The sequence below is a fragment of the Podospora pseudoanserina genome, chromosome 1 (assembly GCF_035222485.1).
Source record: "Podospora pseudoanserina strain CBS 124.78 chromosome 1, whole genome shotgun sequence".
In the NCBI taxonomy this organism is placed as follows: domain Eukaryota; kingdom Fungi; phylum Ascomycota; class Sordariomycetes; order Sordariales; family Podosporaceae; genus Podospora; species Podospora pseudoanserina.
The window spans coordinates 475,979-498,551 of NC_085920.1; the positions used below are offsets into that span (position 1 = coordinate 475,979).

The 22,573-nt window shown below is 48.5% G+C and overlaps 3 protein-coding genes across 3 annotated transcripts; 2 read left to right on the plus strand and 1 right to left on the minus strand.

Moving 5' to 3' along the window:
* Window positions 1-1,330: 1,330 nt before the first annotated feature.
* QC764_101444 (uncharacterized protein) lies at window positions 1,331-2,076 on the plus strand (the record flags this gene model as incomplete). Its single annotated transcript, XM_062941369.1, has 2 exons — window positions 1,331-1,601; window positions 1,658-2,076. The coding sequence occupies 2 exons, from the start codon at window positions 1,331-1,333 to the stop codon at window positions 2,074-2,076; spliced, it is 690 nt and encodes a 229-aa protein (XP_062804212.1).
* Window positions 2,077-18,890: 16,814 nt separating this feature from the next.
* Window positions 18,891-19,411, minus strand: QC764_0001910 (uncharacterized protein; the record flags this gene model as incomplete). Its single annotated transcript, XM_062939715.1, has 3 exons — window positions 18,891-19,020; window positions 19,079-19,154; window positions 19,324-19,411. The coding sequence occupies 3 exons, from the start codon at window positions 19,409-19,411 to the stop codon at window positions 18,891-18,893; spliced, it is 294 nt and encodes a 97-aa protein (XP_062804213.1).
* Window positions 19,412-21,016: 1,605 nt separating this feature from the next.
* Window positions 21,017-22,470, plus strand: QC764_101450 (uncharacterized protein; the record flags this gene model as incomplete). The annotated part of the gene is made up of 2 exons (XM_062941370.1): window positions 21,017-21,527; window positions 21,584-22,470. The coding sequence occupies exons 1-2, from the start codon at window positions 21,332-21,334 to the stop codon at window positions 22,468-22,470; spliced, it is 1,083 nt and encodes a 360-aa protein (XP_062804214.1). The 5' UTR covers window positions 21,017-21,331.
* Between the last annotated feature and the right edge of the window lie 103 nt (window positions 22,471-22,573).

A 22,573-nucleotide genomic window follows, 5' to 3' on the forward strand; every position in this document is an offset into this window, starting at 1 on the left:
CTACTCATAGCAACTCATCCGATTATTCATATTTTGGCGCGTTACCGAGCGGTTGAGCAACTACCTAGTCTCCTCAACCAAGCCAGATAACGAGTGCAGTAAACAACCAACAATAAGAGGCGATACGGTGTTTAAGGATCATCGCCTGAAGCCTAAGCCTTACCCGAAGCCCAACGCAACGGCAACCAACAACTTCTCAACAGCCGGCACAAGTTACATAAGTACTTGACGGGCACCAGGTGTTATATTTGTGGCCATGCCCCTAGAGAAGCCATAAATATCGAGCTCGTGATCTTTGTACTGGAAAATGCCTTTCGCAGTAGAGGAGACGGAATGGGTCGATTCTAACCCAGTTGTAGGCATGAGTCCTCTATACTCGGCCGTGTTTGAGAACGGCTACTTGTGCCTGAGAGTGAGACTTTGAGTTTAGATAACTCGTACCAGCAGTCTTTGAAATATAATATGGTTCCATTAGCTCCGCTCGAGAAGAATGAGCTGTTGCTTTTCTTTTTATTCAATCACCGAGCTAAATTACCACAGGTAGAAAGTGCAAGTTATATTATTTGCATATCCCAAGATTGATGGATGAGAACGCTCAACCGGGAATTCGGAGTGAATGGGTGCCTATTTAAGGATGGCGCAGTAAGCTGGCTTGATTCTCCATTTGGTCAGGGGTAAACGGGTTTGTTTACTATAGACAAACTATCGACTTTGATGTGCTTGGCTTTTAGTACCCTTGCATGCAGCTAGCTTTTACCCTTTCCATCAAGCCAAGACCGTGTTGAATGTGTGATTTGTGAGATTATATGGCTTATCCCCTTACTATTATGCTTCGTGAACCTTGAAGTGCGGTCTCAGGCAACATGCTGTGATAGAAGTGTTTTTACAGCCCAGGTATTGGCACCAGTTGTAGTGTTTCTGGCTGCTCATGTGTGTGTCTTCACTTGTAAGATGCATCATATATGTAGCCTACGAATTGGATGGTCCAGGGCTTTCTTTGGACAGTTCAACATGTCTGACATTTCCTTGTCCCGAGCTGTTCGGCGAGCACTGCTCGCCGAACAACCAAACAAACCCTTGCCCTATGTTTCCCGGTACACCACGGAACACCCCGGAGTTTGCTCACAGCAAGCTATACGCCGGGTGATGTCGTCCTGCGCCCATAGCTCCATAATGGTCCAAGCAGCTTCCATTGTTTTCAAATTTTCTTTCTGCAATTCAACAGTGATTTGTTTTGCCCACGCTTCAGAATAAGTTTTCAGTAAATTCTCAAATTCTCCCCCTCTCTCAACAGCCAACAACAGCCCCAAGCCATCTTTCGACAGCAACAATGTCTGACACTGAAATCTCTGACACTGAAATCTCCGACACTGAAATCTCCGACACTAATATGTCCGACTCTGGCACCGACAACCTTGAGAGTCTCCTGAGAGACATCCGGGAAGAGGATGCAGTGTTGAACGAGAACAGAGTCCTGCTCAAAAAGGACAAAGCCGAGTTTGAGAAGGAGAAGGCTAAATTCGAACAGGAGAAGGCCAAGTTGGCGGAGGAGAAGGCCAAGTTGGAGGAGGAGAAGGCCAAGTTGGAGCAGGATAAGGCTGGTATGTAAATTGACGAATTATATGACCAGATGATTACGTAACTGACTTTTAGACAGGATCCTCGTCTGAGGCCCAACGCGAGGATACCCGTCTCGAGGTGCTTGAACACTTGACGGGTGCCAAGTGCTATGTATGTGGCCAAGCCCCTGACGAAGCGACGAACATCGAACTCGCGATCTTCGTGCTAGAAAACGCCCTTCGTAGTGGAGGCGACAGGATGGGCCGCTTTCATCATTTTAGACTCAATGCCGAAGAGGACGAGCCGTTGTGCTTGTATGGGGTTATGGAGCTTGGGCACGAACACCCGCAAGTCGCCCGCCAACTTTGCTGCTGTCCACGGGATATATACCCATATAGCCTCAAGCGTACAGTTTGCGGTTTGCAAGTCACGCCGTTGACACATGGAGAGTTTGCCTTTATTTTCGACGCGGCAGTTTATCCTGGCATTGGAGTCTATCGGAGGAATTGCTACTGAGAACTTGGCACATGGGAAGGGGGTTAGAATACTTGGCTTGAGAGTCCGCGACAATACTTCGATTGTATCCATTGGGGGTAGCAGGTTTCTATAGTTCCAAGTTCCAAAGGAAAACAAGGGTCTGGCAGCTTAGGTAGCCGTAGCAGCTGATGCCAAACACCTTTATCAAGTCAAAATTATAAGCGAAGAAAGTCAGGTCACCTCTAGTTTTTGCTGCCTGCCTCAAACTCAGGCCACTATGGAGGGATGGAGACTGTGATTCAAAGTACATGCTTGAAAAGACGTGGAATACAAGGTAACAAAGGATCTGTACTTATTTTTAATTCAACAGGTAAGATACATGCTGCTAATAATCCTGGAAATTGTCTCAGATATTCCCCAAAACTGCCCGCCATGCTCTGTGCACGACCTGGTACCTTCACCTCCCCTCTTCCAGAATCCAAGATCTCGTTTTACGCACCTTGACTGAGTTCTTCTCTTGACAACTTTATACAACTCTCCCAGAGTTCCAACCGTCCCAAGTGTCAGCTGACGGTGGCGCAAATTAGAAAAATAGACGTGAATATCGGAAAGAAAATATATGTATTTCCGAATCTGTGGCCGATGATCTCAGACGATTGGCGAAAATGTGATGTCGGATTTAGAGGACCCTACTAGCCCCGACCACTGAGTGATGTGAGATCTCAAATTCCGTTGCTTACCGATCTAGGGCCGCCATGCGACAGCAATACGCCCTAAGCTTTTAGTTGAAAGAAGATTTCTTTGGGCACCTGTTGAAGCATACCTAAGTATAAAAGAAACTACCCTCCCGGAGAGAGAACTTAACACAGACAAGCACCTACAGCTTCTTCGCCAAAATACAACTCCCGTCAACTCACACCAAGGTCTTTGTTCATCTAGTCAGCATGGTTCACTTCAAGACACTTCTCACCCTGCCTGCATTTGGAGGCTTCTCATCCAATGCTGTCCCTGCAACCGACATCTCCATCTCTGGGTCGGGCGATATTGGCACACGTCAAGAACAGTCGACCAATATTTATGCCTGTGAACACAGCAGGTGGCTAGGTCATTGCCAGAACTTCAGGTCTGCTTCTGGGGCTTGCTATAAGTAATAACAATATCACAGGACATAGCTTGACCTCACTGATGCATGAAACGCAGTGAACGTCCCCACCAACATAAACGACCGAATCAGTTCTATTCGGAACAACGATTCCAGACTCTTTCGCTGCGTGTGGTACCAGTATGAAACATTTTGTTACCCGATTCGAGTTATAGTTTTAATTCTAATGGTGTAAAATTGGGCATTCTAAGTGCGAGGGCGTATGCTATACTAATTAGTATAATGCCAACCTTGCTGATGGCAGCGGCTTCTTCAACGACCGCATCAGCTCTTGGCGCTGCACCTTTGGCTTCTATTACGTCCCTTTGGCTATCGAGAAATGGACTAGCAGGGTGCAAATGTCATCCAACAAGGAATCCTGGGGAATTGACTTTCTTGTAACTGGTCGGGCAGTTTGGTCTTTACGAAAGTGAAAGCCGTATTATGAGGTAGCTTAGTAGTAGATCAATCGATTATTTTTACAACAGTCTTGTCCAAGACTCCCTAATCCCTTCCTTTATTGTCATTCTTTCGTACCAGAGCCGATTCAACCTACCATCTTTGAGAGTCACCAACAGCCTTATGTATTTTAAGAGCATCTAAAATCTATAACGTACTCTATAAGCGAGTCGGTCATATAAGTGGGCCGGTCACTTTTAATCACCCTTCGAATACCATCCTCCATTATAATACAACGAAACTATCAACCAACTATAATAACATCAGAAACAGCTAAGTCTGAGGCATCTGCAGCCTCCTGGCAAGTGCGCGCGTTATGGCCAGGCTTGCCGCATACACCACAGCACTGAGTCTTCGTACGAGACCCCCCTGTACCACCACCACTTTGTCGATTTTCCTGGATTACCTGCTCGCCCACGGCCTTCTGATCCAGTAGATCCTGTGCCTCTTGTACAGTAAGTGACCCTCCAAGCCTTACACGTGTTTTTTTGGCTCTCCGGCGCTTGCTTAGTGCCTCATTGGCCTTACGGAGCGAAGAGACCTCTGCACGAAGGAGAGCCACCTGGTGCATTATAGCCGTGGTACCCTTAGTAAGCTGGTCTACCGCAGCCAGCATTGAAGTCGGGGAGCTATTTTGATGGTTGGTAATGCGAGTCTTAATGAGCGTTGACTGTGAGTTGGCTTCTCGAGGGTTGTGTGGCGTCTGGGAGACCCAAGGTTGTGCAGTGCCGGGCCGTGAGTTTGGAGGTATTGGCGTATGAAGCTTTATATCTAGCTTGGAAAGCACCCTCTCTGGGTCGTACGGTATAAGGCTAGCACCCGCAAAGCCACCCTGTATATTCTTCTCTGTTATAGATGCGAAGAAGGCCTCGCGGAAGGCACAGAGGAACTCGAGCTTGCTTATATGGTTGATATGCATGCGTATTAAGTCCTCGATTTGGCGACCGTACGCCTGTTTTAGCGGCCCAAAGTAGCTAACATCGAGTGGCTGGAGGAGGTGGGAGGAGTGTGGAGGTATATAGAGCGTGATAATGTTATTCTGCTGGCAGTAGCGCTTGAATTCGGTCGAGTAGTGGCTTTCGTGGCTATCGAGGATTAATAACCGGTATTTGCCTTTTGTACGAGATACTATATAATAGTCGAAGTGCTTGATCCAATCTAGGCCTACCGGATTAGTAGTCCAGCTATTATCGGTAATTGCAATACGCTAGGTAGACGGTAGGTTATACTCGGTATACTAGTTGGCAAGGTAGTACTGCGTAGCTAAGATAATAAAAAGAAGGATAGTCTAACCAAAGATATTAACTTCCTGGATTACCGTTGCCCATTCGCGGTTACTAAGCTAGGCCAGTTTCGCCTTATTAAGGCCGTCCGAGGTCGTAACTACCATACCCGCGAAAATAATACCTATTATAAACCTAGTCTCGTCGAAGTTATAGATATCGTTATCCATAATACCGTACTTAGCCTTAGTATTCCGTATAAACATAAACCACTCGCTAATAACCTTTAGATCCTCGCACTTAGCCCTCTAGTAGTCGTATCTACGCGTAAAACGCGTACGGAGCTATGGCTAGCGTTTAACGAAGTTATATGCCCAAAGCTTACCAATTAAAGGCGCGTCGCGTACGCGCAGTAGTTGGTTAGCTATATCTTCCACACCACGCAATCTTGGTGGAAAAGCTCGCTCATGTAGCTCAATAACGTATTGAACAATAGCATCCTCTTCGGATTGAGTGAGCTTCTTCGATTTAGGCGTAGTATCGCGTCGTGCAGGCCGGCCGGCGCGTCGGTCACGGAGGGTTGAGAATGGTATGTTATATAGCTTTGCTGCGGCTCGGAGGCTTAATTGCGGAGTCTTTTGAATGGCTTCAAGGGCTAAGATTATCCTGGCTTCATTTAAGGTAGGAGGCATGTTGGGTTGTAGAGAAAGTTGATGTTGAGTGTAGGAGGACGCGTCGCGGTCGAAAAGTGACCGGCCCACTTATATGACCGACTCGCTTATAAAGTACGTTAGCATGCGGCAAAGCGCAAACTTAGCATGTATTGAAGACTTTTATTTGGCAGGATCAACAGTCTTGGTAGAAATGGAGCATTTATGTATGTAAAAGTGCAACTTTTCTCATTATCTGGTCTATTCCCAATACCAAGTTCCCTTCAAAAGCACTAACCCACTCAGAGGTCAACTGCTCACGACGCCATCCTTTCATAACCTGAGGTCATAAAAAGAGATCATCAAATATGGATGATGCAGCACATCGAACTGATACGATCACCAAAAAAACCATTGCCGTCATGAAGATTGGGGTCATTTTGGTTGGTGTATGTACGACCAGCACAGTTTCCATGTCTGCAATAGAAGTTCACAGGTTAGATCTTGATGACAACTCTCTCAGAGCTGGGCATGATAAACCATATTCTTATGGGGTAGGTTATTCCACATACTCGTACCACTCGCAGTAGAATCGATCCGTGTCGAGGTTACGGATCGAACTGATCACATCATTCCACTCGGTGGGGACGTTGACTATATGAACAATGAGACTATCTCAGTGCGCTGGAGGCGGATTTGAAAAGAACTAGGCAGTGGGCCCGTCAATATCCTAAAGTTTGGGATGAACCTCGCAGCCTTCGTTGTTGTACATCAGAAAGGTTCCGCAAGGAGTGCCCCAGTTGATGTGATGGCATGCAAAAACATGGGCAGTCCATTGTCGTGCCTCGAGGGTGTTCTCCTTGGTGACTCGCGGTGCAGCAGTTGCGGAGAGGACGCCCAGGGCGAGCAAGGTGGTGAAAGATTTGAGATTGAACATAGCTTCTGCGCAGAAATGTCGTGAATGCTGCTTTGAGGATGCTCAAGATAGGTCAGGAGCTTACTCGTGGTGAGATGAACCGCCTGCTCTTATACTTCTTACTTGGCTTATCTTCATGTGTTGATGCACCCAAAAGACTCAGCAATAGTCGAGATAGGTAAGGTAGGTAGATACCTACCTACCTAGACATGTCCGAACAATTATCTGGCCCTCCCTTGTTGAGTTCAGTTCATCATGAGATGCCTCGCGACAAGGGATGTTGTACCACCGGAATCTGGACACAATTCGCCACGTGACTTCTCGCCGCTTTATCTGTCCTGAATTAGGTGGAGCTCAGGACCGGCTCATCTTCGGCTCCGGTCTGCTCACCTCGGTCAGGGACTGCTCAGGGTCTGCTCACTTCGTTCAGGGTCTGCTCAGGGTCTGCTCACCTCGCTCAGGGACTGCTCAGGGTCTGCTCACCTCGCTCAGGGTCTACTCAGGGTTTGCTCACCGTGCTTAGGGCTACTCTGGGTTGCTCATGGTCTGCTCACCCTGCTAATGGTTTACTCACTCACTACTGATGGTACTCTTACAAGCTTGTTCTATGACGCTAGTCCAGGACTCCTCTGAAAGTGTTCTCTCACGAAAATTCGTGCTCTAGCAGCTTGACTTCGCATTTCAAACATCAAACCTATCTCATCTGCTGACCCAACCCAATGTCTCTAACATCATGCAGAATGTATGGTCAAGACGCGTTACGTCTGGTCTGTTCCAAAACTGCCGCAAATAATTTTCTCTATGGGCTGCAGCCTTAGGCGCGTAACATTACAAGCCGGAGATCCTTGCCTTTCCGAGGTGTTGGAGCAGTTCTCGGAGGTGGAAACACGTATGCACCTGGAGCCGTGTTTGGAGGTCACTTGACCCTGCAGATGTTGAGGGTTATGACAAGGAGCCGTTTCTGGCTCCTAGATGCAGTATACGGACCCCGTCTACAAAATGGAGAATATTCTATACTTCTTTGGGAGTATGTATTCCTGCTTTATTTATGAAAAAGTAGCGGTAGCACTGCGGAAGGTCGTAGGGTAAGTATGATTTTCCGTCACCAAGCTGACTAGACAAAGCTCACACTGCTAAAAATCGGGGGAGACGGATGAAGAGTCTTTTAACAACTGTATAAATTACGCTTAGCGCTAGACTTAAACAGAGAGACCGTATATTTCATACCTCTTCTCGAGGGCGGCTGTAAGGCCCTTGCAGTTTATGTAATCAAAATGCTTTCCGTTTACGTATTTGCCTACCTGTACCATGGGAATGCTGGCCGGAGTTCCGAACCCAAGCTAGCGAGAGGTATATTAATTCCTGGAAAACCATTAAATAAGTATACTGTACCCCTGTAACACCGGCACAGGAGGAGGGTCGGAGGAATTTAAGAGGTTATCTTTACCCCTTTATCTTATCTACTTAGGCCGCATGTCTATAAATGGCCAGCATTTCTTTTGATATTTCTCTTTTCCTCATTCTCTCTTTCCTTTATTCCTCTCTTTACCTCATTCCTCTCACTCTCTTCTATCCCCCTCCGTTCTTATCTTACATTATTATTAAAGAACTCAGAGGAAGCTCTTATATTATTATACCTTATCCACTTACACCTTCTAGACTTTCTAAGTTCGCTTAAATGAACGCAGGTAGCAGAAAGCGCAGTAAATCTGATAAGGATGACCGAGCCAACAAAAGAGCCAGGAGAGAAGATTCCGACTAAGGTACTTAGGATCGAAGAGGGAGGAAGGGGATAGACCTGAACGACCTGATCGAGGCCGCCTTACAGGACGGGCTCTCTAAGAATAAATCTGGGATTGACGGTAACCCCGTCTATAAGAAGCTTAGTGCTAATTCTGAGCAAAAGTATGTCTCGATAATGGATATCTGGAAAGCGTACGTTACCGAGATTCATATGTATATTTGATTAAAAGTATTAATATAAGTCAGGTACGAGGCGAGATTCGAAGGATTAGACCCGCGTGATATGAAAATAATGAAGCATTTCACTGAGTTGGTTACACGTTTAACCAAGGCGCGATTAGACAAGAATCTTAACAGGCCAACCGTTAAGTCCATACGATGGAAATACGAATATTCATATTATAATAGGAAATAACGATAGAGAAATCTATTCCCCACACTATCCATGATACGGTGTGCAATGTAAGCACAATCAAAGAGCTCGTTTTCTATTTTTTTTAACTGTGATATTGTTGTTAATAGGATACAGTATATCAGAGACGAGCTCAGATATAAAATTCCTCTGTCAGTAATGGAAAAAGCACCGACATACTTAACGATAGAGAATTACACAGCTATGGAAAAGTATCTCTGGTTGTTTGACCACTATAATTATGTGCACGAAGGGAGCCGGGTAGATCAAAGTGCCCTGTTGAAGTTGCATGCCTACACCAGTGCGAGGTTACAGGAAATATGCAAGGCGACGTACAAAGTGGGTATACTTATAAAGAAAAGAGACAGGATCTATACTAACCTCTTGTAAGTAGGACCTTCTTTACATAGTTGCATGGCAAGATGGGGAACCTGAGATTAAGATAGGGTTCAAGAGGGATTTTGCTAAAGGCATGCAAGACACACCAAAGAAGTGAGTTACACAATTCCATTGTTTTTCTCATATTTGGCGAGTTGCTGATAGTTCCTGGATTTGTGCAGACCGAAACATCCTCTGTACGAGAGACCAAGACCCACCCCTCCACTTTTCGCAAATGGTCTCTTGTTTCTACTCGCAATTATAATTTCAGCGGGTGCTTTCAGGGACTATGACACTATCGATGATGTCCTTAATGCGAGGCCGAACCCTCGCAGCAATTTCCGGATCATGGAGTGGCGGAACGAGGTTTTAAACGATCCAGTCTTTCCGGAGATGTCTGTAGATGGACCAACTCAGGAGATCAAAAACCCGACCGCTTGGGGTGCCCAGTGTTCCGCATGGGCAGTACGGTTGGGATTCATAGATGGGGTAGGATTACATGCCCCCCGAAAAGAATCACTTATCAAGGTAGACAATAAGGAACTTTCTCTTAAGGTCTACAACATATTAAACTAATTTATGACAGATGGCGGCTATTCGCTTGGTCAGGTAATGAAGTTCGCTGGGCATAGAAACTCAAAGACTCTTGTTAGCCACTATTTGGACGATATAAGTAATGTGGACGGGGCGGCGGCCTTCCTTAACCTGGAACCGAGGCGAAATCTCACAGAAGACTTCCGTTCTGCGTCCATGAGAAAAATCCGAAATATTCTGTTCTCGCTCCCCTCCAAGGACCTCGAAGAACTGGAACGCCGCAAGGACTTTGTTGAGCTTTACAAGCAGATTGACAATCTATCTATTCAGATTAACGCTGCTCCGACCGATAGGCGTGAAGAGCTTCAAGCACAACGGCGCCAGCTCTACGATCTACGCCAACGGCTAATCGGCGAAGAGTTGGAAAAAATCCGGAGACTTCAGGGGCAAGCTAAAGGTGAGGCGCCTGAGAAGGGTGAATAGCACCGCAGTTATTTTGACCGCGTTGTCCGCCGCATGGTACCTAAGCGGGATAGCCTTGCTCGTATTCTGCCGCTCGCCGTTCCGCTACGGAGTCAAGAAGGTATCTCCGCGATAGAGAACCTTATTGCCCTTCGAACAAACGACTCCCGTGTTGCGTACCAGGAAGTATTACACGCGTTTGCGAAATCTTTTGCGGCAAGAGGGCCGTTTTCCTTGCTAAGTGAGAGAGTGTGGGAGTCGAAGGAAGAAAGAAGTAGTGGGTGAGAAGAAGTTGGTGGTAAGAGGGAAGAATGTTGGTGGGTAGAAGAAGTTGGTGGTTTGGAAGGCTGTTGACTTCCTACAAATTCGTAGTTACATGATCTGGCTGCAACTGACTGTTGCTGCGCATCACCCTCAGTTACATTACTACCACGAAAACGAATATTTGGCTGTAAAGTAAGATAAAATATTGGAAGATAGCTGAGAAACGGGCGATTCGAATGATGTAAAAATATTTGCGTTGCAGGCCGTTTTGGGAAGTAGGTGTAGAATGGAAGACTCGGTGGTTTGAATTGAAGTGATTACCTTCGATCTTGTTTGATTGCACGTAATTGAACTTGCTGCAAAGGTAGAAAGTAGTTGCATAACCCTAACCCAGATATAAATTAACCCTAACCTTAGGTAATGCCCCTGGAGTAAAACGGTCATGCCCTCCGATCAAAATTGTAATGCCCCCCGAGTAAAATACTAATGCCTCCGTATAAGACGCCTATAGGAGTTCCCTTTATTCTAAATAGAAAGAAAGCAACGTTAGAGTTTCTAATAACCGCTTGCCCTTTTTTTTATTTCTTTCATTCTCACCGTATCTCCACTGTCTGTCTGGTCCGACAACGACAACTTGGTGGCCCATAGAGCATTCTTCCCGTAATACGCCCGGCATGATCAATGACCAGGCCGACGCCATTTTCTACCGTTTCGCTATAAGAAAGCCCCGGAAACCTGTACAGTCCATCTCCAACTTTTGCGTTCTCTCGCAGGTCCAGCCGAAAGGCAGTGAGAACTCGGCATGCAGCCTCTGGGCATCGTACCGCGCAGATTGGTTCACCTTTAGCCGTGGCCCCCCGTTGATATCGAGAACGGGCGATATGTCTTGACTTGGTGAGCCTGGTGAGTTCAGCCGAAATCTTGCCCCCATCTATGGGATTGTCATATTTGAGGAGTCGGGTGATCTTCTCGGCGACATATCGTCGTTGTGCGTTTTGCGACCGTGACGATGGTGCTGAATACCACTCGGCAATACACCTATTCACCTTAGATGTGAACCTGCGGTCCCGAGCTTGTCGTGCTTCCAGAGTATAGACCAGGTTCCCCAGTGTCTGGGCCATCTTTGTATGGATTGCATCGAATGGAAATATTCGATTCAGACCATCGACGAGCTCCGCAGCGGACAACCTCCTGGTGGTGCTGTTGTCCAACGAAGATAGGATGCCAATGGCGGCTTCGACGCCGGCCACCTCTCCTGACTCCTCTCGATCAAGATAGTGGATCTGTTCAATCTTGCCGACAAAGTCCATCTCGACTTTAACCGCTCCATCATCCGTGAACTCTATAGGATATCGGGACGGTGCTCGCTGGCTTCCCAAGTCCCATTCCGCAGCTGCCAAGTCGTTGTATCCTGTTAGCCAGGATGCCATTCCTATGGGCGGATTTGACCCTTCTTGTAGCTCTCGAGGTTGTAAAAGTAAAGGCGACAAATCACGGTTCCTCAAGGCGGTTTGCCACACCCATCGACAGGCCTCTGTTGCGGATTCAGGGATCGTGACCGAGTGGGGAGTTGGGGGCGAGTTTCTGTGTAGCACCATGTGAATAGCCAGAAACCTGTCTCGGAAACGCTGACACTTTGTCCTTCCGATCAACTCGAGATCTTCTCCAAGACAGAGATTTCGCGCTTCCTCCTGCTGCTTATCGGTGAGGCCTGCAAGGAAACCGTCCTTGAGGCTGCTGGCAAATGACTTCGCGTGACGGAAAAGGCCAAGTAGGATGCTGTGCCCGTTTCGAACAAGGCTGGTAAAAGTGTCGGGCGCGCCGTCAGTGTCTCTGTGACCCGGAACATGTTTCCAAATGTAGTCAGATTTGTCCATAACACATGCCCTGCGGCAAAGCGAGTACTCCAGCAGCACCCACATCCTCTCCATCCATTGTGACGAACACAGAGCTCGCAAAGCTGGCATGAACCGAAGTGCCGCGGTGGCTGAATACTCTGAGCGCCCGTCGGGCAGGAGCATCATGATATATCCGCCAGAGAGGTCGGACATGTGGATTAGGATTTCCTGTGCGTCGTGGTAGATGCTGGGGATGAGAAGAAGCAAGGACTCTTGAACATGTCTATCCCATTGAGGCACGCTGAAATAATCGTGCCAGAATTCCGTATTGGGCTCGTAGGCATCCAGTGAGGCATCAAGGAGTGTTTCCAAAGTCTTGAGCAGGGTGAAAGTGGCGTCGTCATGTTGTGTCTTAGACTGGTTGGCCGTCCGAATCGAGTCTTCCCACACGTGAGAAACTGGGATCCAGGGGATATTTGTAGCCTTGAGACAGGAAAAGTGCCGATTGATCACACGAACATGAATTCCCGGAGCCCTTTCGGATGATGGGCTCACATACGAGATGGTTCGAATCGGTGGCTCGTTCACAATTGGTTGCTCGCAAGCATGACAATTTGTCTCCAACCGGGAAACCAACCGGGAATCCCAAAAGGTCGACAGGACGTCACCAAAGGTTATAGTATATTCCATATCCCCAATATATAGTGTGAGGCATGTTTCGTCCGAGGTCGGCGAGGTGATCTTTTTGATTGTATCCGTCGGCGGCAGGGGCTGTTCTCCGCCGTACCATCGTCTTTGTGACAAATCTAACAACACCCTTTCCAGGTGAGCTCTGAAGGCATTTTCTTTGTCTGTACCTTCATTGCAGAGAATCTGAGCAGTGGAACACAGGAATCTGTTGATAGGCTCGCGCTCGTCGTCTGACAAGTCCTGGCTCAACTGAAGCGCAGCTTGCAACAGATCTGCACATAAAACATCGCCACCTTGGCGGAGGAGGGCGTCGGCTACTTGAGCCAAAAGGCGAGAGGACTCTAGCCCCATTTCTGGCCCATTTGGGGGTGGGAGTGGGTTGGCATCAAGCACCTCATCGATGTGGCCTCGGAGAAGTTCCTGCAGCACTGCTTGAATATCAGCTTCTTGATCCGCAAATACTGATGCACGAGCGTCATTGAAGTTTCGGATAACGTCGGCCATGATGTCAACAAATGCTATGGATTCAGGTGATGAAACAGTTTCGAATGTCTGGAGGAGGCAGTAAATCTGAAAGACTTTTTTTCCATCCGGACGAATATTTATTTGCCAACAAGGAGAGAGTATCATGCGCCTCACTGCTTGTGAGGCAGCCAGCCTCACGTCGAAACCAGACAGAGATGAGGGGGTGGCTGAGTCTTGTATATGCAACTAGGTATGCAAGCCCTCGGGTATCATAGAGGGGCTGATTGGAAAAACAGCGCAGTGCGCAATTATTTTTACTCATCAGGCATAATAGCTTCCGTCATCGCCACGTGTCAGAAAACGCAGTAGTGGGCAAATTGATCAATTGAGTCATGAATGTAACGGTGTTTGAGACCGGCCGGGAGAGGGCGTTTTGGCAAGAAGAAGAGGTCCTGGAAGAAGAGCGACTGGAAGGAAGGCTCCGGCAAGTGGAAGAGGTCTCGGAAGGAGGCAAGTGGTCTGGAGTCTCGGTGGCGGCCGGCAGTGGACCTTGGCACTTGTCGGAAGTGGCTGACGGCTCCGCCCATTTGTTGGAAGTCGGTGCCGGCTGTGGGCACTGGTTGGAAGGTGGTGCCAGGCGTTGGCTATCTTTGGAAGTGGCCGACGGCTGGGTAGTGCAAGTGGAAGACGAAGAAGTAGTGGGAAAGGTGGAAATCTGGGCAGTTGTCTGGGACTGCTGCAAACGGTCGATTTCTGAGGACTTCTTCAGGAAGGCGGTTGCAAGCGGCTGAGCCGGGCGGAGGGCACCAGAGCCAACAGCCTGACTGGCGACTGCCTGGCTCACCACTGCCTGGCTGACTGGTGTGCTGGCAACGGCCCGGTCGGCTGGTAACCTTGTCGTTGTCAGAAGTGAGGGCATCACCAGGTGGGCAGTCGAGATAAGTGAGCGAGTTAAGCTGTAGTGATTGGAAGAGCTACGTTTGTTAGGGCGGCAGATTACAATCCAGTCGCCTTGCTCAGGTAACTACTTCTTCAAAGGAGCCCTCCTTCCGCCAGTTGCCTTCCTCACTCAACTAAGGTGGAAGACTACCCACAAGGTCAACCGTCTCACTGAGCCGCCAAGTACGACGTCCTCACCACCAAGGTGAAGGACGATCCTACTGCCAAGAGTCTCGCCACGAGCCTCACTTCCGTGATGGATCCAGTCGTTCCAGTCCCACGGCTCTCAATCGTCCCCATCATCCACACTTCCATCGAGCCCTGTTCCGTCGATGACCGTGATGTCCTACAATCACAGGTCAACCTTTGATACCAGTCAGCCCGCGGTAAAAGGACAAGAAAAAAAGTGATCTTGCCTGATGCCTTATCCAATCCGCCGTATGCAGAGCCGCTACTTGGCCAGAGGATCTCGTGCTGGAGTCTACGCTGTTCGAAGCTTTGCAGAACCGCTTTGGAAAACGCCCTCAGTGCCCAAAACTGCATGCTCGGGACAGGAAAGGGCGTAAAAGCTGTGCCTCCATCCGTTTCGAGACACTGGTTGCGACATGCACAACTCTTCTGGCCTTGCTGACTGCCTTAGATTCGGAACAGAATCTCTTCCTCCTCGTCCTCCTCACCATCCTCTTCATCATTGTCCTCTCCATCCCTCTCATCATTGTCAGGTTGTTCACCCTTGCTTGCCCCGCTCGCCATGGCATTCTTGGTGCCCGTCTGTGCAGGTGAAAGAAGGTTGTTATTTCACTCATGGTGAACTTGAATGGTTAGATCGGCGCGGACGTTGGTGCGGAACATACGCTCTATGATTGAAACAGGAACTAGCTCCTCCATGGTGAAAGGGCTGATAATTTGCAATTCCGCTAGTTGTGAAAGCCGAGATATTATGATCGATACCAGTATGGCGGCAAGGGCATCGATACAGCGCAGACCAGAAAGAGCTGTAATGCGTCTTGTGATAGAAACCTCAGTCGTCCACGCATCAACCAAGTCTGCTAGGTTGCATGGCATGGTCTCCGATGAACGAATGATCGCATTCATCGCCTCTCCGCGATTGATTGTGCGGAGGACATTTGACGGCAGACGGACTTGCCTAACGAGGATCGCGAGGCTGGGACGAGCTGAGATCGTTTTCACAAATTGAAGGAAGCGATCCCCGCGGGTTTGTTTGTTGGGTTGGAATTGAACCGGCGTCGCGATTCTGTTCATGGTCGTTGATGTCACTGCCAACATAGAAAGTGACCAGGAATCCTCATCACGGACAGATATAGGTGTCGGAAAGTAGGTATATAATATATAAATGCATTCTCAAATACTTGCCTAGTAGGTGGCATATCGCGACGAGGGTTTCGTTCGGAAGATCCATGAATTGCCGCGGATCATTGGGGGACGCCAGTTTATCATGACGATTTATGCACGTCTCGTCTGGTCCGATAGGTCCAAGAGTGGCTGTTAATGCTGATTGAACTTTTTCGGTACAGTCGAAGGTCGAATGCGGGATGAAAGGGTGGCCGGCTTCTGCGAGTTTGGGTGAAAAAGAAGAAATGGGATCATTCGACGTCGTTACGACTTTGGAGCGGTGACGGGGTGGAAGCCGATATCCAAACTCCCCGCCAGCACAAATTTGCAGTCTCTGATCCGCTGTAGTAGTTTAAAACACCATGACTGGGCCAGATTTAATTCATGGCACGTCAGGCAAGGAGGCAGTCGTGTCCTCGAGGAAGTCGCGTCCGACCAGTACAGCAGCGCACCTTTCCCTGCTCCACACGCATCCTCTAATATAGAATTATTCAAAACTTCCTTCAACTTGTTTATATTCGCACTAGCAATCATTTTCCCGATAGGCTGTTTCTTTATAAGGTCCAGTTCCATGATTCTAACCTTCACCAGAGCCCTTTCTTCGTTCATCAAGTCACCAATCGATCTCATTATGCTAATAGCTTCTTTGGTCATCAGCCAGAGGAGCCCTCGTCTGAAAACAATTGCATAACCAATGCTCAAATCTTTATCTTTATCCTGATGTAGGCACGCCCTTCTTCCTGACGCACCACGTTCAGGGCTTCCCAGCACTCTCAAATCTGGAAGAGAACTTCGTCCTCCTCACACTCCGCTCCGTCGTGAGGTTGTCCAGCTTTGTTCGCCCTGTTCGCCATGTCTTTCTCACCGCGTGGCCAAGAGCCCTGGAGTTTTGTTAGCATCAACACGAATATTGACGTGAAACGGCGTGGGAATTTGGAATATGTCATAAAAAGTGGATGAACTAACACTCTCCTCAAGGTTGAACGGGCCACTGATCGGGATAATGAAAAGGGTAAGTACATTTTATATACTACAAGTAAACGAACACACTGAGAGCCAGAGATTCATTTTCATGAACCTTGGCACACGATGGGCGACGACAGTTTGTGAATGCCTGAAGGAACTTGGCAAACCGGATATCTTACAGTACAATACTGCAGTGACAACGATACAGTATAAGGACAATGCTGGCAGCTGCCTGAGCCCACCACCACGTTGGGCTCCCAGCCTCTTGACCCAGGTAGGTGGAATCATCCGTGGGAGCACGGGGGAAACCAGCTCCAATTGTGATCATGCTTGCTGAGCCAGGTCGTGGAGCGGCCGCACTTAGCCGAGCCCGATCCCGGACTCAGCCCTGCCTGCCTTGGCTCAAGGTGGGTTGTTTGCAATATGATCTGCTGTCTTGGCTTAAGCCAGAAATGGCTCCCCAGATTTATTCTGCTAAGAAACTTGGGGCGCAGGAATAGAATCCTCCGAGGAGCCGTTTCCGGCTCCAGCAAAGGCAGGATTCAACGCAAAGCCGTTTCCGGCTCGACCAAGAGCAGGGATACTGGATATGATCCTTGCAATACTGTACCTGCCCTTGCCAGATGGCTGGGCTCTCAAAGCAGCTCTGAGAGCACGATCTTGAACTACAGGTGGACGTCGTCTACCTCCAAAACTGGCTCCTAGCCAACTGCACACATGAGCCAGTTTTGGCGCCTGGACTCCTTGCAAGGAATTCCATGCCAAACCGGGTGCTTGGCTTTGCAAGGCTACCTAGCAATACTGTAAGAATCCGGAAGCGTGGTTTCATCCACAATCGCCTACAGACTTGTTGTGTATTACCATTAGAAGCCATTTATGGCTTCAATAGAGGTAGCGATTCCCTATATTACCTAGGTCAAAACGTAGAAGTTGTTTCTGGCTCCAGCAAAGGCAGACTATCGCTGCCTACTGAAAAAGCCGTTTCTGGCTTTACCAGAGACTAAAATTTCATATCATAATCCTAGCGCTACCTTAGGCTAAATAATTTGCATACAGAAGCTGTTTCTGGCTCTGTAAAGGCAGAAGATCCTTATTATAATACCTGCCAAACTGAATAGCTGCGCTCCAGGAATGGCTCTTGGAGCCAAACAGATCCACCAGAAAGGTAGCATTCGATATATCAATCTAAGTTTTCGGTGATCCCGGATGCAGGAACGATATTTAGAGCGAGATGACTTGCCTGATTTGGACTAACTCAGAAACTGTTCCTGGCGTAGATACTACGCTGCATAAGCTATTTCTGACTCTAACACAGATATTGGTTCCCTATCATAACTTTTACACCTACCCTAAGCGGAATGGTTATTAATGCAGCCATGGTTATTTTCTAGCAACTTCCACCAAAAGCCCCCCTGCAGCGCTAACAACAATTACCGTGGAATAGGTATACACTCCAGAAACAGCTCTGCCATAGTCTACCTCCAATATAGCCTGGTCTCAGGTGGATTCAACCATTACTCACGTGCTCAGGGCTTTGCTCACCCTGCTCAGGGCTTTGCTCACCGTGCTCAGGGTTTGCTCACCGTGCTCAGAGTTTGCTCACCCTGCTCAGGGCTTTGCTCACCCTGCCCAGGGCTTTGCTCACCCTGCTCAGGCCTTGCTCATTCTGCTCAGGGCTTTGCTCATCCCTGCCCAGGGCTTTGCTCATCCCTGCTCAGGGCTTCTCCACTTCTGCTCAGGTTAAAGCGGCGAGTGCTCAGGTCCAAGAACGGAAGTGGAAATCGTCCATGTCCAGATTCCGATATTGCAATGGATGTTGGATCAAGTGAGGAGGGTACAGCATTGGCATCCGCTATGATGCTGTATCAATAGTGCTGACGCCGCCTCTTGTCTTTGCGGCACCAAAGCCAGGGGTTAAACCTGAAGAACGCTCCCGCTGACGCATAGGCAAGGTTATCTCGGCGTAGAAGCATTATACTGATTTGATTGGATTGCTACGATTGGATTTTGTTGGCGTTGGAGGTTGATGAAGTTCCTCGGACATGCACCCACCGGCCTGCTCCCTGAGACCCAGCACTGATCAAACAACTGACCAAAATACTGGTGTCTTTGCTTTCAACATGCGTATATTTTCGCCTTAGCAGATTTCTTCACCTTTAACAACATTGGCCTTCTTGATAGGTAGGTATCACCGACTGATGCTGTTCTGATGACCCTTGCACGTAGAGGTTAGCACAGGACACTCTTATACCAGATATCTCTTGAGTCAGGTTCTATCAAGTCTGATCGATCAAGATGACTTGAATGAGTGCCACGCAGTAGAGATTTATCATTCCATATTTATTCCTTATTCACACCGTTCAGATGACGAACGAAGACCTTTCAAGGGCTGCTCATTCCATTTCAATCTCTCCCATGCTCTACGCCTCAGCGCTCTCAATAACAGCGCCAAGAGTTGATGCGGTCATTGAAGAAGCCGTCGCCATCAGCGAGATTGGCATCTTCTTGGTTGGTATAAGACCGACCTTCGCAGTTGCCATGTCTGTGGGGCTCGTGAAATATTAGCTGGACTGAGATTAAAAGAAAGACTAGAGGAATTGGTACTTACTCGTACCAAGTGCAAGACCAAGCGGTCTGGTTGCGAATCGAGCTGATCACGTTATTCCAGTCGGATGGAACATTGACTAGATGATTGTTAATACTTGCTGCTAATTGGGTTGTCCAAATGTGGGACAGCGGCGGGTTCCTCACAGCATTGGCCAGCTTCAGACCAAAAGGGTTGGCAAGGAGCGCCCCAGTACGTGTGGTGGCAGGTGTAAACAGCTCTTCCGGTCTGACGAGGGGCAAGCTTACCCTCTTCAGCATCCGCGGCGGGAGCGGGGGCGGCAGTGGTCAGAACGGTCATTGTCAGCAGGGCGGTGAAACAATTGGGCTTTACCATTTTGATGAGGTGTTGGGGGGCGATGGGTATCAGGGACTGTTGGATTGATGGTAGTTCTGGTGAATTGAAAAGTTCGTCTGCTCTGGGTGCCCGGTCGAGCTTTCTTTATAGTTTCCCTTCGACTGATCAATAAAGTACCTCATCCTGTCCGCAGACTGGATGTCCAGGATGATACTACTCAGTCCTTGACAGAGCCAGTGACTCCGGCACATCCGTTATTTCCAAGCCTTTACGCTGTGAAGTATGTTAGATCACATGACTGTTGGCTCAAGAACTGGTTGGTTGAGGTTCATGTCAGGTCAACGCTTATACGTTGTCGATGGTAGCTGGTAGTTAGGTTCATGCTCGATACCTTACCCTACAGGCAACTGCATTGCCAATAACACACCATAATTCTGGTTAGGCAAGTACTATTGTTTGCTGAATCTACCACTCCATGCCTGACCAATTAAGGATAGGTAGGTATCTTCATTTTACATTCTGGTCTAGGCTGGATCTTTTGCAGGAATCTAGTTCCACTCATTTTGTATCTGTTTCAAGAAAGTCTCTTTGCCCTGGTAGGCCGGAAAACATAGCTATGCTTCCAAGAACTCTTTGCTTCGAAAGATGATTTAAAAAGCCACAGATATATCGCCCGGAAGTCTTCTCAATTTCCAAGAAACGTGTTATGGACTCCCAGCCTCCTTCAAGATACGTAGTCCATGCTGCATTCAACCAAATCTGCTCATGATAGCTCCGCGCGATTCCTATCTTGTCTTCACTTCCCGCTTTTACTTCCATATCAAGGCCCAACCTTCATGATTACGCACACGTGAGCTCTTTGCAGGCCAGGTACCAACTAAGCTTAACCAAACTGTATCTTGAACCCCTGTTGCGAGCTCCTATTGGTCTGCCTGTAGTGGGAAACATGTAAGTGCCAGAGGATGGTCACCAACCACATAAATATTGGCACCATCGTCTCTCAACAGAGGCCTGCGTAGAGTGACCTTGTTCCCGAAAGAATTCGGAATGCAACCCGTCAGATCCCAAGCTGCAAGCGTTGGTACCGTGTTTTTGCCGCTCAGCTACTGAACGTCAACAGATGAGAGTACCAAGATGGCTAGGTGATAGGTTATCCTAACCAAAGAGTTAGATCCTAATTTCCAATACCAGAGCCAACACTCTAAACTGGATAGAATTGACTATAACATGCGAATCATGTAGTATCGAAAGAACGGTCAAAAAGGTCGCATGACCAAGACTGTTGGCCTACCTGAACCAACGTCTAGTCTAACGAGACATTATTTCCGTGTTTCGGGTGTTTCGATTCTGAAATAACCAACAGATATAAGATGGGTTGTGCGCAGGCTTGTCTGAGGATCTGCTGTCCCACCCTCTCTAACAAGTTCTCAGACTGAACATGCCTAAGTTAGGAGTGCTCTCCTACACACTGGGCACGCTGTTACCGTCGAACCGGCAGCCCATGACGCTCACCTCCCTCGATGATTGCTCTCATGCACATGCTAAACGTCGACAAGTTGAGATCATCACCGACCTTGTCAGACTGGCGTATAGCTCGGTGAAGCTTCAGACAGAAGCAGTCATATGGTAAGTAAACAGTCCCAAGTCTTCAGCCCCTATCCTTGTCGCCCTGCTTGGAAGCTCCACTGGTCGGTGGGTAGCGTACCGATCCGCCTCCAGGTACCGGCAGGTTGGGACACTGCGGGGTAATTAGCGGCATCAGCGGGGCCGGGAATGACGGCATCATCAACGGTCCGGCCATCGGAGCTTCGTTTGTTTTCGAGATACAAGTGGATTGGTAATCCGGGAAACGGAATCCTGGATAACCCTTGATCGTGCTGAATGATAAAAACAATTTCGGCAGCTTTTGTGTAGGCTTTGTACTTGTTCGCCAACATCAGTCCAATACCAAGTCTCACCATGGCATCAGGTCCCATCAAGATCGCAGTCCTCGACGACTACCAGGGTATCTCTGAACCCAAGTACCAGCGACTTGACCCCTCAAAGTATGAGGTGTCTTTCTTCAAAGACACTCTGCCCCCGTTCAATCATTCCGATACCACCCAAGATGTCAAGGACAAACTTGTCGCCAGACTCGAGCCTTTCACGGTGATCTGTATGGAAGACGATGCTTTCATGTGTTGAGATAATCAGATGGCTAACAATAGCTAGCCACCATGAGGGAGCGTACTCCTTTCCCAAAGGATTTGATAGCCCGCCTCCCCAACCTGAAGCTCCTCTTGACTACCGGAAACCGCAACTTGGGGCTGGACCTGGAAGCCTTCAAAGAGCGGGGCATCCCTGTTGCTGGTGCTGTCGATAGAGCTCATGCAGGGTCGGTAGGTTCTATCAGCACAACGGAGCACTGTGTCGCCATGATCCTTGCTGCGGCTCGCAACATTGCGCAAGACGATTTCTCGGTCAAAGCTGGTGGCTGGCAAACAGTTCCTGCCGTCTGTCTTCGCGGCAAGATCTTTGGCACCGTCGGTCTCGGGCGGTTGGGCATTGCCGTTGCAAAGATCATGTACCTGGCCTTCGGGATGCGCATCATCGCCTGGAGCTCCAACCTGACACAAGATGCTGCCGATGAGAAGGCTCGGGCTGCCGGATTCCCCGTCGAAAATGAACACGGAGAGAAGACCTTCAAGGTTGTCAGCAAGGAAGAGCTTTTCAAGACGGCAGATGTGGTCAGCATTCACCTTGTTCTCTCGGATCGGTCCAGGGGCAGCATCGCTGCTGCTGACCTCGCTCTGATGAAGCCCTCTGCCATCTTCGTGAACACGTCTCGGGGACCTCTTGTTGTGGAGAAGGATCTTCAGGATGCGCTAGAGCAAGGCAAGATCCGCGCAGCAGCTCTCGATGTATTTGAAAGAGAACCTCTGCCGCTGGACAGCAGGTGGAGGACAACAAAGTGGGGACAAGATGGAAGGAGTCGCGTGTTGCTCACGCCTCATATGGGCTATGTGGAAGAAGCGACACTCGATGCCTGGTATGAGGAGCAGGTATCAAATCTGGTGAGGTGGGAGAAGAATGAAGGTCTTACAACCCCATTGTATTAGCTGCCATGCATTGCTTCTTGATCAATGAAAATAAGCTATGCGCTTTATTCAGCCGTCTTTGGTCACATCATAAGTGTTTTAAACAGGGTGAATCATGGCCATT